This window comes from Camelus ferus, chromosome 14, assembly GCF_009834535.1.
Source record: "Camelus ferus isolate YT-003-E chromosome 14, BCGSAC_Cfer_1.0, whole genome shotgun sequence".
Taxonomy (NCBI): Eukaryota; Metazoa; Chordata; class Mammalia; order Artiodactyla; family Camelidae; genus Camelus; species Camelus ferus.
The window spans coordinates 21,516,581-21,535,685 of NC_045709.1; the positions used below are offsets into that span (position 1 = coordinate 21,516,581).

At 46.4% G+C, this 19,105-nt stretch overlaps 1 protein-coding gene across 2 annotated transcripts in view; it reads right to left on the reverse strand.

Annotated features, from left to right (window-relative positions):
• Positions 1-19,105, reverse strand: part of LOC102506353 (phospholipid-transporting ATPase IB) — a 416,600-nt gene that overhangs the window by 25,669 nt on the left and 371,826 nt on the right. For both annotated transcript variants that reach the window (XM_032496428.1, XM_032496427.1), the window contains 2 exons: positions 18,746-18,834; positions 13,580-13,684 (listed from right to left, as the gene is read on the reverse strand). In XM_032496428.1, the coding sequence (XP_032352319.1) occupies positions 13,580-13,684; positions 18,746-18,834 (194 nt within the window). The remainder of the gene's footprint in view (positions 1-13,579; positions 13,685-18,745; positions 18,835-19,105) is intronic.

A 19,105-nucleotide genomic window follows, 5' to 3' on the forward strand; every position in this document is an offset into this window, starting at 1 on the left:
GTCCCCCCAAAATCAAATATGAAACTGACACATAGGGAGACGGGCGCAGCTCCCATCAGATTATCAGAGGCTCAAAGAAATATGCTGATGCTCCCCCCACAGTGTCCACTTCTTCCCTCCCTGCTGGGGAGCACTCAGAGCGACGCCCCACTATGAGAAAACCGTTCTACATTTTAAGTTTTCTAGACTGGGGTTGAGGGTGCCTTTCAGACACTCAGGTGTCTGCATGTCCTGGCACAGCCCTGCCTAGGGGAGGGATCCTGGGGACAGATTCATTTTGTTTCTGCAAGGAGGAACTGCAGAGATCTGACGGGGTCAAGTGACTCTTTTTAATGTTCTCTGTACTTACAAGATCTCATTCCACAGCGATTTCTCTGAAGTGAGGCTTTTGATGGCTCCCTGTTCATTACAGAATTAAAGCCCCAGCCTCACCTCAGGCCATACAATTTTGCCCTTACCTACTTATCCAACCTGACTTCTCACCACCATGCTGGACTCACAGTGCATCACGCTGAACTTTTCATTGTGCCTGGATAACTCTTTCCATCTGCTGAGTTTCCCTCTGCAGCCAGAAGCGCCTTCCCCTGGTAACAAGCTCTGGTTTGTACTGTACTGTCTTGGCAATGTCTCCATCACTCTGTTAAAACACTTTTCTGTTGTATTCTCATTCTCTGTCTACTTATCTGCCATCATTCTGTTATTCTTTTCTATTTCTTTACCACCCAGGACGATTTTGGGCAACATGCCAGGAACCTTGTCTGGATTCGCATCACCGCGAAGGATGACAACACTGGCATCTCTGGGTGAGCAGACCCATGCAGACAACCACACGGGGAAACTCTCAGAAGCTCTTTTATCCAAGCTGACCCCTGAAGATTATGAGGAAAACCAAGGTTCTGTGATCGTCAACAACAGTATGTGCCCACTCACAGGCACTTAAGAAATACCATGTTACTAATGCAAAATGTTTTAAGAGTTTGGACGTAAATGGTAATGGTTCATAGAAGAAAAAAAAGTCAAGGGAGTATTAGGGCCTGCACTGCTCACATTCGGACACAGTTTTGAGAGAACAAATGAAATGATAGGCTTCACTGTAAACTGTTTTTGTTGTTGCTGTTGTTACATTTTCTTCTGTTGTTCCTGTAAATGGTAGAAGTAGATGTTCTTTTGCACAGCAAAGGGAACCATTGACAAAACAAAAAGACAACCTACTGAATGGGAGAAAATATTTGCAAATGGTATGAATGACGAGGAGTTACTATCCAAAATATATAAATAGTTCATACAACTCAATATCAAAGAAACAAAGAATCCAATTTTTAAAGTGGGCAGAAGACCTGAATAGACATTTTTCTGAAGAAGACATACAGATGGCCAACAGACCATGAAAAGATGCTCATATCACTAGCATCAGAGAAATGCAAATCAAAACCACAATGATATACCATCTCACACCTGTCAGGATGGCTGTTATCAAAAGGGCAACAAACAAGTGTTGGTGAGAATGTGGAGAAAAGGGAACCCTCCTACACTCTTGGTGGGAATGTAAATTAGTGCAGCCACTATGGAAAACAGTATGGAGGTTCCTCAAAAAATTAAAAATAGAACCATCATATGATCCAGCAATTCCACTGCTGGGTATATATCCAAAGAAAATGAAAAGACTAATTTGCAAAGATACATGCACCCCAAACCTCATAGCAGCGTTATTTACAATTGCCAAGATATGGAAGCAACCTAAGTGCCCATCAGCAGATGAATGAATAAAGAAGATGTGGTGTATATACAATGGCATACCACTCAGCCATAAAGAAAGAATAATTCTGCCCTTTGTAGCAACATGGATGGACCTGGAGAATATTATGCTTAGTGAAATAAGTCAGGGAATGACAAATACTGTATGATACCACTTATAGGTGGAATCTAAAAAACACTACAAACAAACGCATATAGCAAAACAGAAGCAGACCCACAGATAGAACAAACTAGTGGTTACCAGTGGGGTGGGGAGGGGCAAGATAGGGGTGGAGGATTAAGAGACACAAACTACTATGTATAAAATAAATAAGCAACAAGGATATATTGTACAGCAAAGGGAATTACAGCCATTATTTTGTAGTTAACTTTAAATGGAGAATCTATAAAAATACCGAGTCACTATGTTGTACACCTGAAACTAATATAATATTGTAAATCAACTATACTTCATAAAAAATGGAAATAGATGTTCTGTTGTTGTTCTTGGAAATGGAAGAGGTAGATAAGAAATGTTGCTGAATATACATGTGTGTGTGTATATATGTGTATCTAACAGACAGCAATCCGCTGTTAGGTATGTGAAAACATTTGCTGCTGACACCAACATGACAGCAGCACAGAAAATCAAAACGGACCAGCAGCAGGTGCGTCTCTGAGCCTACGCGCTCTTTCTGATGGTGTCATGGGTTGGCCATGGTCCAGCAGGGCTATAAAGGAACAAAGTCAGAGACCATGAAACCTACGCAGAACGGCTGCGTTCCAGAAAGAAATGAGCGCAGGGAGCACAGCCGTGACACGGCTGTGAAGTAAGCCGGATGGAATGATGTGGTTCTGCCCTTTGAGAATATTGCACAAAAAGGAAGAGGAGGAAGAAGTCGCCTGTGAGGATCAAAGCCGAAACAAGGATGTCTGCTGCGCTGAACAGAATTCCCTCAAGATGCTCAAGACAAGCCTTTATCTGGAATCAAGACGGTGCACTTGGCCCAGAGACAGTCCTTCCAAAACAGCCCAGATACAAATCAATTGTTTCCGAGGGATGAAGTGTGTCTTCCTTTCTAATCACCAAAGAAACTAAAGTGAAAACCTTCAAGGGACAGCAGAACTGCGGTCCTCAGCGATTGAGTCAGGACAGCATGATTTATGGAAGAAAGAAACAGGCCAAAATGGACAGAGATGTAGCTGCAGCATTCCCCTGGGCTATGAAATAGAAAAGCTCAGTTGGATTTTACTTTGGAAGGTTGCTGGGTCTCAGATAGTCCGGGGCACTGAGGGTCTGTGACGTCGGGCAGCAGCGTGGGGCCACCAGGCTGCACCGCCCAGCTGACCCTCAGCCGCCCAGGGCTGGGGGGTCTTTGCTATGCCACGTGGAAGACGGGCTTGTAGGGAGCAGGCTCTGTCTCCCCAGCTTGGAGAGTTCTCCCATTTTCAACGTCTATCTGAGGTTGGTGAAAAGATGTGGCCTGGATAAGCCCAAAGTGCTATGTGACAAAAGTACTTCCAGCAAGTTCCTGTCTTACGTTCCTTTTAGAAAAGCAAGTGCTTTCTGAGTAGGCAGGACGTGGCCAGGAGGACAGCAGGTCTGGGAGCTCTGTCAACACTTGAATAAACACAACAACCATCATTCTAGAAATACCCGAATATCTAAAAATCATGACAAGTTCTCATGAACTGGCAATAAGAAATATATGGTAGGATTATAAAATTTTTATTCCATTAGTGATGAAAAGTTATAGTTATCAGTAAATTAAATGAGGGCACATAAAAATCGCGCCTAAGTTCAAGTTAATCATTTTATATTCCTAAATTAGAAGTGTAAGTAATATTAAAATAATGGTGTTTCACTCTCAAGTGTATATTCTTATAAACACTAAATTTTTTTGAAGACTATATGCACCTGGATTTTGGGACTGAACTGAAAAACAAGGATAATACATGCTTTTCAGGTTGCAGCACTGTTTACTATTCTTCCAAACACTGGATTTTATTATTTTTTTGAATTGAAGTGTTGATTCACAGTGCTGTTAGTCAAACACTAGATTTTAAATTGCATTCTATGTACGTTAAATATTTAAAACATATTTAACTAAAATAAGATCATATAAATACTTCCTATAATTCATATTAAATCTTAGTATATTAGAAACCACAAATGTTTTCAAGTTAACTTGCTTCTGTAAAGATCTCAGATTAAAGGTTCTTATATTTGATTTTACAAATAGGTTACCTATTAGAAAGGTTGTAATTATATATTGCTGTTTTCAAAAAAGCATTCTTATGTGTCCATTCATATAAAATAACATAAAATTTATGTTATATTTATATTAATACTTATAAATCCATTGTGTAATTATTTAATATGTATATATTATTATTTATATATTGATTTAAGCAAATATCTCATTGTTATATTAAATATAATCAAGAACAAAAGACAGAAACAGCCTGAGGTGAGAAGGTAAACTGTGAAACAGCTAAGACTGGCAACTAAGTTTTGTGTATCAGAACCTTTCCTGGTCTACCCAAGAGAAAGCAGAAAAACTGGCCACAGAGATGCTGTGCACACCTGTCCGCCCTGATACTAATGTCAGGTTTTTATCATTCTGAAAATCATCTCAGTGTTACCACTAATTGACTTTAAGACAAAAAAAGTGTTAATTTGAATTTTTATAATGAATTCATACTAATAAATACCTTCTGTTTCATGAATTGGGATTTCTTCTAACTTTTAAATCTAAGGGTGGGATTCCATGGTTTTAAACCTGACGGTAATCAGGTGTTCGAGAACACTGGGTCATGTGTTTCCCTCGCGTAGACCCTCCCCACAGCTCTGGTGGCTGAAACCCCGAGGCCCCGGGCTGCCTCACGAATCCTGAGTGGGTGGGGGGGGGGCATCTGGGCCCTGCCGCCTCCCAGAAGCCTCTGCCCGGATCGCGTGGGCACCAGCCAGCCCCAGGGTGCTGCCTGCCCGGCCTCCCCGCCGGCTGCTGGCCCTGCTCCTGCCCTGGATCTGCGTTTGGTCGGCTCTGCGCCTCACCCAGGGCTCGGTGCAGGTGTCATTGAGAGAGGCTTTCCTGACCACTCATTCTCCATCACAAAGCCCTGCCCCGTTTTCCTTCTAAGTCCTTACGGATTCTCTTGGTCCTCAACAGACATGTTCACTGTGTGTCACCTCTGACAGGACATGAGCCCTAGCATGGTGGGAACTTGGCCCCCACCCCACCGCTCCATGCCACACCCCGTCTGCTGCACGGATTCATGAATGACTGGTTCCCCTCTCAGCTGACCACTGGTTCTATTTGCTGTGAAACCAACATGTTTACTCATTAGCAAGTGTGAACTCCCAATTACCACCACCAAAAGAGCTGTGAGCCAATCCTAATTGCTAGAGAGAGACTAAACACTGCATAACTGTGTTATCACTGCCCAGTTAGAAAGAGAAGCCTTCACGGGGCTCCCCGAATGGCTAAAAACCAAGGCGCCATGATGACCAGTCATTCCTGGGTCCTGGGTCCTGGAGACAAGGATTTGCTCGCAGGAGTGCCAGCAGGAGACACAGGAATCTACTGCTAAGTGCAGTCACCCCTGCCACAGGAGGCTGACTGGCTCTTAGCTGTGACTTCTGCATATTCTCCAAATCCTTCTCAACCACAAGGGCAACGATGTCCTATTTACCTGGGACCAAATGGGCTTTACCTGGCCTGTCCAAGTGCCAGCTGCTGAGACAGGAGCCACCACCCCTCACAGCAAGGCCATGCCTGGGGCCCAGTCAGACGTGCTCAGGGGAGGGTTGGGACAAAAGCAGACACGGAACGTAAACTAAAACGTCCAGCCCCACTCCTCAGCTCCTTCCCCCCGACAGCCCCGTATGTCCTGGAGACTCAGTAATTCTCAGGAAGGCACTACAAAACCCACTCCGCGCCTGTAGGTTCAGGGTGCCAGAAAGCCTACACTTCCCGCCTTGGCTTCTCCAAGAAGTTAGGAGAGAAACAGGCAGTAGAATCTGGTTGTTCCTGGACAGTGAGCTGTAACTTAGTTTCCAAGTGGGTGTTCCTGCTCACCCGTGTTTGGCCGACTGGGATGTTTTGCTCCTGGAGACCCATCACATCGGAGGCAGGGAAGACAGGGGAGGCCACCGGAAAAGCAAACGACTCACCGATAATGAAAGAAAAGTTAGCCAAGATCTTTTAAGACTCTCCCGAAGAACTGATCCCTGCCTGAAATGTGAAACATCACCATTCAGATTCTACGACCCAGACCCGAGGAAGAAGTTCAAGTCTTCCCTAGATTCTTCTGTCGCTTCTCAGATGGGTTCGTAAAACCAGCTTGCCAAAAAAAAAAAAAAGGATTAACATATTTCACGTTACTTTAAAAGGGACGCAGTTAGCCAGGGGTGCCAGTTCGTTTCTGACTGTCACTTCATGAGTAGAAGTGATTTCTGAAGAGTGTCTTGTTGGCAGATAGAGAAAGTTGCCATTGAGCTAACTTAAGTCATAATCCCAAAAAACAGATTTACTCAAGTCATCCTAGACAGAGGATGGGGACGGTCACCAGCAAACCGCTGACCAACACTGAATCCGCCTCCGCCCCCGCCCCTGTCACCGCACCTCCCTCCATCCCAAGGAAACGGCGTCCCTTCCCCATCCTCCCCTGGTGGTCCAGAAAGATGCTCTCATTGCTCAACAAGCCAAGGGCAGTGGCCGGGCTCGGAGTGGATTCCAGCACAGAGGTGGATGAGAAGTCCTCCTCTTGCTTCGTAGCAAACGGTGCTCAGCAAAGTGGTTTTTAATTATTAAACACCAGCCAACAACAACAACAACAACAAAACAACAACGTTCTTGGGACTGAACACCCCTAAGAGAGCCAGTGACTCTTAGCTGACACAGGCCGCTTAGGTGTTCATTAACCAAGTGCTCATTAGGCGTCTTGCTTCCTTCAGAGTTTATTCCCTCCCCCTCTCCTTCCTGTGCCCGGGACGCAAACAGTCCCCAGAAGCCCCCAGCTGGGTAACCCTGTGAACTTCCTGGGCCACTGACTCCCCTGCCCCTAGTGCGTTTCCTCACCTGTTCTGAGGTTTTCCTGCTCTTGTCCGGGAGTGTCTCCGACACCCCCGTGGTTTTCCTGAGAAGGCTCCCTGTTCTCCACACTCTTTGCCCTGTCAGGTCCCTCCGCACACAGGGTTCAGTACACTCAGTTTCTTTTGTAGACACAATGCTGCATTTCAGAGGGAGGTCAGGGACCATCCAGCAGCAGAGCCTGGCCCTGGGAGGTATCCTGGCCAGCTGCACCCTCTTCTTTGCAAACAGGAGCTAGCTGGGGCAGGAGTCCAAAGGCTGACCCACCCCGCCGCCACTGACATCCCCAGTTCGGAGCTCCCTGGAGCTGCACGTGGGGCTCCAAGGGCTTGGGGTCAGCCACAGGGCTGCCCTTCTCCCCAGCCCAGGGGACATACCCCACGACACAACCCGGAGCATCTTCTGTGCTGCTGTCTCTCCCAGGGCTCTGGGAAAACCCGGATGTGTTAACACGGACAGCAAAATTTAACTGTGATTCCGCTTCTAAGTTAGGGACCTGTGGGTGCTAACACTTTCTGCGTGTCTACACGTGCTGTAGATTTAATGGGGATTACTTTATTTAAACCGTAAATCAAACAGATGATAAGAAAACTAAAGTTCAGAGAAGTGAATCACTCAGCCAAGGTCACAGAGCTGAGTGGCAGGGCCTGGAGCCCAACTCAGGTCGGTCTGTCTCTGCAGTCAGAGAGCCTTCCTCTGCTTCATGACAAGTCGGTGGAAAAAAGATGCAGCTGGACGTGAAATAAAGCCTATCCAGGTGTTGGAGGCAGACACTTGCCACCTGGCCTGAAGAGGGTCACAAAAATGATGCTGTAATTTCCTATCCTTTTTGGCTAATAAAAAAACCAAGATATTTTCGGTGGCGGGGTGGGGGGAGAAGTATGGGAAGGGAATGGGAGGGAAACAAAAAAGACAGACACGCATGGCCAACAGCCAGTACTCTGAGAAAAAGAGATATTTTTCCTGAAATGATATAAAGTTTATATCTGAGAATTAATACCCAGGAAAGCTGGTGTAGTTCATATTTTTGGCCTTGCTTATACTCATCTTTGACTCAGCAGCTGTACCAAAGATGGAGGTGTGATGACGCCAAATGGCTTTTTAAACATTATTTTAAAGGTCAAAGGATTTCTGTTTAAAGATCAAAGCATACTGGATATTCTTTAGCTGAATCTACACTCAAAATGTATTGGGGAGTTTTGGGGGTTCTGTTTCCTAATACAACTGGTTTTAAAAGAGCCTAGGAGAGTGGGGCGGCTGATGTGTTTCAGGCTCCGACCTCCGGTTTCCAGCAGGTAACACGCCGTTAGGAGTCCCAGGTCGCCGGCGCCCTGGCTGCGCAGAGCAGCCTTGATTAAGCGGACTCCCGGGGGGTACAGGCTGCGGCCCAGATGGAGGAGGGGGTCATATTCCCCCAGATTCCCAAGGCGGCCAGGCTGTCTAGATTCCCTGGTGAGCGCCGGCTCAGGCCTGGGGTCACGGAGGACAGAAAACCGCTTGGGGGATGCGGAGGTGGCTCAGGGCAAGGTGTAGCCAGACACAGGGCTTCCTCCAGCAGGAGCTCAGTGTAACGGCGCTCAGGGAAAGCCTGACGGGACAGGGAGCCCCACCGCCCAGCTAGCCGAGGCAGGAACAGCAACCAGAACCCCTGACCTTAAAGCTGGAGAAAATCTGCTCAGGGTGCCCCCCCCAGCCCCTCCCACCAACTGTGATGAACAGACAGTCTCAACCAAACAACATCCTCTTTGTTGTTCATTCGGGCTAAGCCTATGTGGAAAACTAGGTGTTGTCACCAAATACAGTCAGCCTTTCCACTCACTTGACAAAGCAGCCGAAACACCAGGCAGCCTCTGCCATGCACCAAGGGAGAAGAGCAATTTAAGTTTGTCAGATTACATGGCATTCTGGGCATTTGTCTGAATTATATTTGTAGACAGAGGTAAGTGGCCCCCGGTAGATTTTCTTCCAGTGAAAGAAAAAATCATGAGTTTCACTTCAGGAATAAAGAGGGAAAAAATACTACTAAAACACTGAAAAAAAGGAATCCTTCACTTAGTTCCTGATTTTTCAGATGCCGCCAAGTAATGAGGTGCGTGGCAGACTGTCTCCCCGCAGAGCAGCGGGTCTGTCCCAGTAAAGCTGACGGGAAGGTGGTTTGGGGAAGGTGTTCTGAACAATCCACACAGCAGCAAGTTTCCAGTGTCTCTGAGGCACGAGTTACGCGACGAGGAAAAATGCTCTGTCCAGGGAAGACAGACAAAAATCAGGAAAAACCATTTTGTCTGTTCCCTGGGCATTTCGTCCTTGCTGTCCCCTCTGGATGGAGAGCTCTCTGACCTCCCGTGTCACGTCATCAGCGCGTTTTGCTGAGTCAGAAGGACAGGCGTATTTATGCGTGATCACGCAGGTTAATTTTGGAAGACGATTTGCCGCTGGGAAAAGGCAGAAGTACGTTAATGAAATCTGAAGGTTCACCAAGATTGTGGAGAAGTTTGGGGGCTTAGACAAGATCAAGAAAATGTTAAAGTATTTCCCCGAATGAATAAAGGGCACAGAGGGACCCTGAATATCTCCAGCTCCCACTTCAAAATTGTAATTTGGCACAAAAGGGGTTTTTAGGATTAAGGCATAAAGATTTTGGTCCTATTTCTTTAGGAGTACATTCCTGAGAAAAATGGCCAGAGTACTGGCCAGTGGACCTGGGTTTTGGGACTTGGCAGCTGTCCTGAAGAGGCCCTAGGCAAGGGCGTCCCAGCTGAGCTGAGTAACGGGGATGGTCAGGGTGGCCGGGGAATCAGGACACCTGGGCGCTGGGGCTGTGGGCAGCAGGGAGGACCATCTCCCCATCTGCACTTCTGTGAAGTGCTACTTTTAAGCCATGAGATGAAGTTCCCTGTTACTAGAGGCTGAGTGATGGCCCCAACCCTCCCTCTGTGGCACTTCACACAGGAGTGGACACATCAGGCACCAGGAGGTGCAGGTAGATGTTTGCGCCTCCAGTCAACAAATGTTTATGGCACTTCTACTCCGTGCCAGACTAACAGCTGGAGAGCGATGCGCGGGCAAACTCAAACATCACCTGGGGTGGGGAAGAAGGAACGGGGAGTGAGGGAAGAAAACGCTCAGGGGCCCTGAAGAGGGAGTCGGTCCGGAAATCTCCAGAATGAAAGACCTGGCTGCAGAAATCTCTGCCCTCTCCCCAGGCCGCCCCTCCCCTGGCCCTCAGCCTCAGCCGCTGGGCAGCCCAGGAACCCAAGCAGGTGTGAAAGGAGCCCAGCAGGTGATGGAGGAACGACTCTGAGGGCCAAGTCCTCTCCGCAGAGAGCAGCTAGCCTGATGCAGGCTGCAGATGGACCACCCAGGGGATCTGGGAGCAGTCAGGAGGGAGAAGTCAGATGGCAGGGGCATGGAGACCCTGCACTGTCTTCTGTGAGGAACATAACAGTGAGGCCAGACCCTGGGACAGAGGGGCTGGAGGCTGGAATCCCACGGGGGCCTCCTGACACACATGCTCACAGACACGCCAGCTACCACTGTGGGTAATTTAAAGTGTCCAGAAAAGAGATTCCAAAATGCAGAAGGCAGAGCAGGACCACCTTCAAACTCTGATTTTCTTCTGACTCATCTGAACATGTGAAAGTGAGCTGCCAACAGGATAAGTGAATTTAAAAGCTACTCTTTTTTTACATGCACCCCAATGTTCACAGCAGCACTATTTACAATAGCCCAGACATGGAAGCAACCTAAATGTCCATCAACAGATGACTGGATGAAGAAGTTGTGGTATATATATACAGTGGAATACTACTCAGCCATAAAAAAGAATGAGATATGCCATTTGCAGCAACATAAATGGATTCGGAGATTGTCATACTAAGTGAACTAAGTCAGAAAGAGAAAGAAAAATACCATATGATAACACTTATGAGTGGAATCTAAACAAAGAGACACAAATGAGCTTATTTACAAAACAGAAAGAGGCTCACATAGAAAAGAAACTTCTGGTTACCAGGATGGAAAAGGGGTGAGAAGGGATAAAGTAGGAGTTCAGGATTTGTAGACACTAACTGCTGTATATAAAATATATAAACAACAAGGTCCTACTGTACAGCACAGGGAACTACATTCAGTATCTTGTAGTAACCTATAATGAAAAAGAATATGAAAAGGAATATATGTATATATACAGATGGCTGAAACATGATGCTGTATACCAGAAACTGACACACTGTAAACTGATTATACTCAATTAAATAAAAGAACTTTCTTTATCCTAAAAAAAATTACTCTTTTTATCAACCACAAGCTCTCACTCCCTTCAACATCATGACCCTCCTGCCAAACTGAAGATGAGCCCCTGACACTGTGCCAGTCTCCAGGGGTCAGACACTGCTGTCACATGTGCTGTCACATGCGCTACCCCCGCATCAGTCTTCTATAACAGATGACGACAGTCTTGTTATATGAAATCTCTTGCCCAAGGCCACACGGCTCATCTCAGCTGAGCCAGAATTGAAATGCAGGTTGGAGCTCTGTGGATGCACGTGGCCTCCGAACCGAGTGGGTCCTTACCTGCACACACCTGACTTGAACCTTCACTAAGGCTGCTCTGTCTTCCACAAACACGCCCTCATCCTTTCTGTCCATCAAAATCTTCCTACCCTCAAAGCCCAGTCTTCCATCCTGTCTCAGGTGTGAAGCTCTTTTCCGAGCTCTTAAGCCAGAGCCTTGCCGGGATTGCTACCTCTTCCAGATGCCCCCTGTGCCTCTTCCCTGCCCATCCCAGTTTTAAGGACCTCACAGACCAGGAGACCCTGCTCCTCTCCGAGCAGGCTCGTTTCTCACAACTTGTTCTATGCAATGCTTTCCTGTCCGATGTTGGAAGGGAGTTTCAGAATTTTGCTTTGAAATTCTCATTTTCCTCAGAAATCATTCATGACCTCTCAGCAACCACTGTGGATACTTGAGAATTCTTGAGACATAAAAGAGCTTATAAATTTCTTGTCAAACAGGATAAAACAGTGTGCTTATTTCACTTAACAGTTAAGATTGCATTTTTGGAGAGTTTTAAATGTTTATTCATTTCAACTTGCAGAGGCGTCTCCCCAGTTTTAGAGCCTAGGAGCACGTTTATTTGTTTGTTTTTTGGGTCTCAGAGAATTCTGTAGATCTTGGACCATCTGGCGGATGCTAAGCCCTGTGCCTGAAGTGCCTAATGGTGAGGAAGGACCTGCTCACCCGCGGCCTGTGCTGCCGCTGACAGTTACACACAGGCCGCCTTTAAGCCCGGGCCCCGCCCCCACCAGTCACGACTTCAAGCTTATTGAAGACAGTGATTTTCATCTTGTTGATTGATAATTTCTTACAACAATTAGCACAGCTGCCATGCAATGAATGCTAGTGAACTCACTAAAAAGACAGTAAATAAATACAAAAACTACAACTTGAACTACATAGTCTTCAACTTCTTTCCTCCTCTAACACTTCTCAAAATGTTGGGATTCTCTTTCCAAAAAAGAAAAAAAAAGCTTAGTTTTCATTGCTTTGAAAGATGGTAAAGTAAACAATAGAAACAAAACAGAATAAAAATATAGTAGGATCTCCAGAAGAACTCAGCCTCTAGATTTGTGTTCGCTGAGCAGCTGGCTACAGAGGTTTCCTTCTAAGCATTTCTAGGAGAGCCGTGCCCATAAATTCCCAGACATTCCTTGTCTCCAGTACAGCAAAGGCTCCTTCTTACACTGCAAGTTGTCCCTGGGCCCAGGCAAATTTCCTTTAGTGAATTTTAACCAAATGCAATCTGATAACCTTTTCACATATGCAATTAGGCAAAAACTACTCACGAACCCAGCAGTTAGGTCTGAGGAGGAGGCTCTATGAGAAATGAGGAGGGGACCCAGCCCCTGACTCCCTGGACCAGCCAGAGTGTCACACCAGTAGGAAACAGTAATTCATTAAAAACAAAACAAACCCCGGGAAAACTCGAGGTGGATGGTAACAGTCAACACAAATAACACGCCTTCTTCAGCAAGCAAACCTTCAACGGCAAAAACTCACCTTTTAGTAGAACAACCGTGCCTGACAGCAAAAGGCCTGGCTTTTAAACACTCTTTGCTAAGACTGCTAACGCAGAACTTCTCCACTTTAAGAACATAACACTACTATTTCTGTTTTCCACATGTGGGTTGTTCTACCCATGTCCAGACCCCACAAAAACCCAAGTTTCGCCCGATGGGGTGGGGTCAGGCTCAGGGGCCCAGAAAGTCACATTTCACATTCCCTTGGGAGAGCACGAGTTCCATGTGGCACCTTGTGCACACAATGGAAACTGAGAAGATTATGAGGGATAAATTGGGAATCTGGGGTTTGCAGATACTAACTGCTGTATATAAAATAGATAAACAGTAAGTTCCTACTGTACAGCACAGGGAACTATCTTCAATACCTTGTAATAGCTTATAATGAAAAAGGATCTGAAAAGGACTATATATATATATATATATACACATATACATATAACTGAATCACGATGATGTACATCAGAAATTAACACAACATTGTAAACTGACTATACTTCAAAGAGAGAGGAAGAGAGAGAGAAAGAAAGAAAGAAAAAGAAGGAAGGAAGGAAGGGAGAGAGAAACCGAGAAACCTAGAAGAGGACAAGGGACCGGGGAGAGGCGGGAAACGGTCCGGGGGCGGGGCGGGGAAGGGGGCGTGGTCCCTGGACCGTCCGCCCGGAGCCCCACCTCTTTCCGTTACTGTCCCGGAGCATCGCTCTGCCCATCACCCTGGACTTCGTTTCCAGCTCCTGCACCTCCTCCAGCAGCGTTTTCTTGCAGGTGTGCTTGGCCCTGTGTCATGAGGAAAAGACAGAAAGCACAAGACACGTGAACTGTGCACAGCTGGGCCGATGGGCTGCTTCCCTCCCGGGGCCACATCGGAGGCCCTGGGAGCCAGATGGAGGCTGGGGGACATCATGGAGCATTCGCCCCCGTGCACGGCCAGGGCTCCACCTCCGTAACCTGGGAGGCACCCACGTCCTGCAGAACAGACTCAGCCGCCGCCCAAAGTGTTCCTCGGACCGCAGAGGCCCTGGTGTCCAGACCTAAGGCCGGAGCTCGTGCAGCATCATAGGTCTGCCTCTAACGCCTTCCCTGCAGGACCTAAACCCCAGAAGATGCTTTACTCCTCACCGTAGTGGACGTAGGTGGGTCCCTCGGGCCTTGCCCCACTGTGATCAGGGGTTTGGGGGTGGGGGGAGCCTCTATTTCCTTTTAGTGAAAAGAGTGGCAGCCGTAGCCGGGATGGGATTTATGATGTCAGAGTTCACACTCCTCGTGACAAGCCCTTGACCTGAAATCCGGCTCAACACGAGTGTCTGGGCACAGATCTCCATTTCTCCTGTAGACATCAACTGTGGCCCCAGGCCACTCGGATTGACCTCAGACACGAGGGCTGGTGAGGGTCCAGAGAGTCCGGGAGGTTGAGCTTCTCCGGCTGTTTGATGACTGTCCTCACTCCGTTCCCCCCTCTCCCACCCACAGAGCCAGCAGGGCTCGTCAGCCTCCACGCCAGCCCCCACTGTTATCTTCTGGGCGTGGGGAAATGGGAGACACCAAGCAGGAGACTTGAAGTAGGAAGGCTGGGCCACCGGGTGCAGATCACTGGAAATCTATACCTTAGACCAATAAATAAATAAATAAATAAAAAGACAGAGAGAATCTGACCTGCTATACTGAAGCTGCCAGTTTTCACCAAACCCCTTCCGAGGGAAGTGACTTGAGCATCTTGATGCTACTAGGCACTGCAGGTGCTCCCGCAGAGGAAACTGCACCTACGAGCTACTCGGCAATTCTACTTGCCTGGGGCTGGTTCCCGGGAGCTGGCCTGGGGACTTACCCACTATCAGAGAACGCGGAATTGCAACCTGGGGGTGATTCGGCCAGTCCTGCTGTGTGGAGCATTGGAGTAGAAGTGATGCTAGCAATTTAAAACTGTCTTCTCAAGAACCTTTACCTAATAAAGCCTTACTTAGAGAAATGAGTCTAACATCTCCCCTGTCAAAGTCTATATGAGAACTGACGAAAACCTAATACTTACAGGTTTAAAAAGCCAGTCTCTAAGCATGAGCCACTGGCGTGTAAATTGGATCTCACCATCAGCTGGGGTTTGGCTTGTTCTGAGTCACAGCTTGGACGGAGTAAGAACCCGTTATCTGTGGACGGCTGGCCCCCAGGGGCCCAGGACTGCCCACCCAACCCCACGTCGAGAGGCTCGGTGACCACAGTGGGGGCAGAGTTGGGGTGCTTAGCCTCTGTAAGAGTGTGAAAGCCCACCGGTGGCCTTTAGATGGGGGGGGCATCTCCAGGTTATCAGGGACTTTTGAAATATATATGTCAAAAGCTTAGAATCTTGAATTTTACATCTTTTTTGTTTCTGAAACTTTTTTTCCTGGACTCTTCTTTTCTTTTGGAAGGATAGCAAGTCAGAAGGACATGGTAAATTCTAGATGTAGATGAAAAGGTAAACACAATATGCTTTCAAAGAAATTAGTCTGGTTAGAAAGCTTTTTTTTTTTTTAATCAAGGCCCAGTTGTATACAGAAATTTCTTATTACCTTTTATTTCCATTTAACTGCCTATCTGGGGTTACATAAGTAAATGAAGTCATTCTTGACTTGCTGAGTGTATTGTGTGCTAACTGGTGAAGCACAAGAGATACAGTCAGATAAAAGGAGACGGGTTCCTGTGTCCCGTGGCCTTGAGCTTTATATTATTTTTATAAAGCAATATAAGTGAACTTCTCCTCGATGAGAAAAGTGCATGGCAGCTAACCTAAGGATGATGTCCCAGGGAAACGCTTTGGAAGCATGTGAGTGAAAGGATATTAAAATAGTTCCAGGCAATTTAAATTGCATGCTTCTAAGAAAAATATTCATCAACCAGGTATCACATATAATCAATCAATTATTTTAATAAAGGTGCATTAGTTTGGTCCCTCTTGAAAACTCTGGTTAACGGGATAACAGAGTAGGTATTTTATGGTGTCGAAATCTGCCTTAAGACAGTCTGATAATGCCTCCTCGCCCAGAAAGATGACAGACTTCATGAAAAAATGATCGCATGATCGCATGCTGTTCTTTTTTTTTTCTTTTCCTTACACTTAACAGTACAGGTCCTAAAATGGGAGAGAGACTGGGCAGAGAAAGAGGGAAAATGCAGGCTGACGAAGCAACTCACTTTCTCCAATGCACACAGAAATAAAGGTGAAAAGGTGGGCCTGCCCTGCGCTGGAATTTAAAAGCTCTTTCAAAACAGAGTTAGCTACCAAAATTCAAAACTAAACAAAAGTCCTTAAGATCGGCCCAAGTCCAGTTGAAAGAACCCTAGCAAACGCCTCATGCGGGTTCGCCACAGGGCGAGCGCTAGCTCCTCCCTGACTCTCCGTCACTCAACTTACACGCTTCGCAGAAGGCCCTGGTGATCCTAGCACGTCACCTGCCAATCAACATTCCACAGTTTGAACCAAATGATGGGTCATTTTCTGGACAACTGGGATTCATCTTTTGGTTCCAGGTGCAGGAAGGAAAAACAGAACACATTTTATAAAGATCAGACAGAGAAATGACAGTTCAGTGTCGTGGCCTCATCAGAGGCAAGCAGCTCACAAGATGCTTCCTCTTCGCAGGAGAGGCCTCTTAGTCTCCCTGACTCAACAAACAAGTGTTTCAGGCTGGGAGTATAACATGAGGTAAAACAGAGGCCCTGTGATCAGAGGGAAAATGCCAAAGAAACTCGCCAGATTCCTGTTTTTGAGGAGGGGGTAACTGTAGTTTAGACACTGACTGAATATGACAAATTGAGCATCTACTTTGGGCAAATACTCCAGGCAAGAGGCAATCAGTATCTGCCATCCTCCCTGGGCCCCCAAATATAAGGAGACAAAACCAAATTTCAGGAGGTGCCTCTGGGGTTCAGTGGGGGCCTCTCTGGCTTTCCCAAAGGTGGGCGCTGTCCGCTTCTGGGAAAGGCCGCGATCGGGCCCTGGCAGGGCAGCAGGTGGAACCACACGTGGTCTGCCTCTGCTCCCCGCCCGCCAGCCCCTGAGCCGACCTGGCTGGCCAGCTCCTTGGAAAGGGAGTGACTTGTGCGCTTTCTAGTGGAGCTGGAAGCAGTGTCATTGATTTATCCTTGTTAAAATGTAAATCATGCTAATTTTACAGTGCCGGGAAAAACCAAAACCAAATCCTGTTTGAAGGAAGAGATAATCTGCTTCCTGGTGACTGAGCACTTTTTTTTGGAAGGTACCAGGAAGGAGCCTGACAACAGACGGGCGGGCAGAGCCGCTGCAACCTGCAAACACTCTGAAGCGGCAGAAAGATCCCTCTGCCAAAGCCTCACTCAGCAAACTCACTGTCTCAATTAAAAAAAAAGTTTTCATGACATTAATATAAAGGGTTTGAATTAAAATAGGCTGATATTAATTTATAATCAAATTACTACACTCAGTCACTGTAAACTGAAAAGTGATCTGATGTAACAAAGACCGCGTTATATTTACCTAAAACTAACATGATTATCTTGCAAAACTGAAGGGACTTGACAAGGTGACACACTGCGCCACGACCGGGCTGTGTTCCGAGAGGAAATAACGGAACTAACGTTTTCTCTCAGTTCATTTACTAGATGAAGAAAACATCTCCTGGGTGTAATAATTGCACTTCCAAGGATTCTGATTCTGCTGTTTACAAAACACAGTTTTAGCAAGGAAAAGGCAAGGAGTGGTAAACCAAGGCACTTAAGAAACTAGAATGATTTCATTTTCACTAACAGTTGCAAAACTTAGTGAAGAGAAGAGAAGAAAAACACCCAAAATGGGAGCTATAAAATTCTCTCTTCACTTCCTCTCTCCGACTTAGGTATCGTCGGCTGTCAAGATCATGCCAAAATGAAGACTTTTTCAAAAGACATCCTTAACTGTCAGGCAAGAACAGTTCTCATCGAGGGTGGGAGGAAGGGAGAGAGAAAAATGAAATCTGATGTCTTTTCCTGGGAGGTTTGGATTAAAGTCTGAATTCTCTACCTCAGGGCCCCCAAGTAATTATGCTTTGCCCAAAGTGAAGCCCATCCAAGAGTCTCAATTTTCAGGGAAGTTGGCAACTGCAGGAGGAATGAGGCCCACCCCAAACAAAAATCAGTATTATCTCATGCGGCGTATTCCGTCATCTTCACAGGTGGAAGAAAATTTACATTATCTTGGAACTTAGCAGCTTTTTTTTTTTTTACATTGTGCATAAGATATTTAGGAAACAGTATATCTTAAAACATACAAACAAAAACTGAGCATGAATTATTTCCTATTGATATATAGTTTAGTCTCTGTGGTTAGTTTTCTCACAGATTTGTGAATGGGCACTTTAGAATTGTATTTGAAGGCTTCCTACCGAGAATTATTTGAAAAAGTGAAGAACACTTCATCCCAAGCATTTGGTGGTGGGAAGTGACTTACACAGACACACAACTTCCGTTGAAGTCTGGGGTTTAAGGCCGGGCTGTATTTGTGATCACTCAGCATTGATTTTTAGCTATCAGGAGAAATGAATTTTGAGCTATGCTTCTTAAATCTCATGGAACGGTTGTGAACTTAGAAATTCTCTTACAATCATGCGCCAGGAATATCACAGAGCCTGGCTGCTTTTTCTCTACATTCTTACAGCAAGGTGAAGCATAGGTTAAAAGGAAAACAAACAAACAAACAAACAAAAGCCCCACATCCTGTATATCTGCTGCTGGCATGTGGCAGGAGACCTGTTTCTCTGAAATCCCGCAGCATCTCATTCGTCTGGCAGGGCTAGGGGAAGACAACTGAAGGGCAGGCGACAAGACCTGGGTACCACTCCATCTTTCACTTACGCTCTCCATGCCACGTCCTCGATCAGGCATGCAGTAGGAACCAGAAATAATCCCAGCCAGAAGTGCGCAGAGCTCAGGACCATGGTCGCCTGCAAGAAACAGAAGTGACACACACGTGAATACCCTTTCCTCCAAAATCAGAGATGCAATTTAATCAGCGTAAAACATCCCATCACACAAAAGCAACAGAATGTATCAAGTTCAACGGAAGTTAAAATAGGCACCTAGGACCAATGTCAGGGGACCTGGCGGGGTGAGCTCCTGGCCGTGGTGTCCACCCACTCGTCTCTATTCTTTTGTTTTGAGGAGCGCTGTCCCCCTCTTTTATGAAGTGCTTCAGGCCCTCTCCTGGCCAGAAGC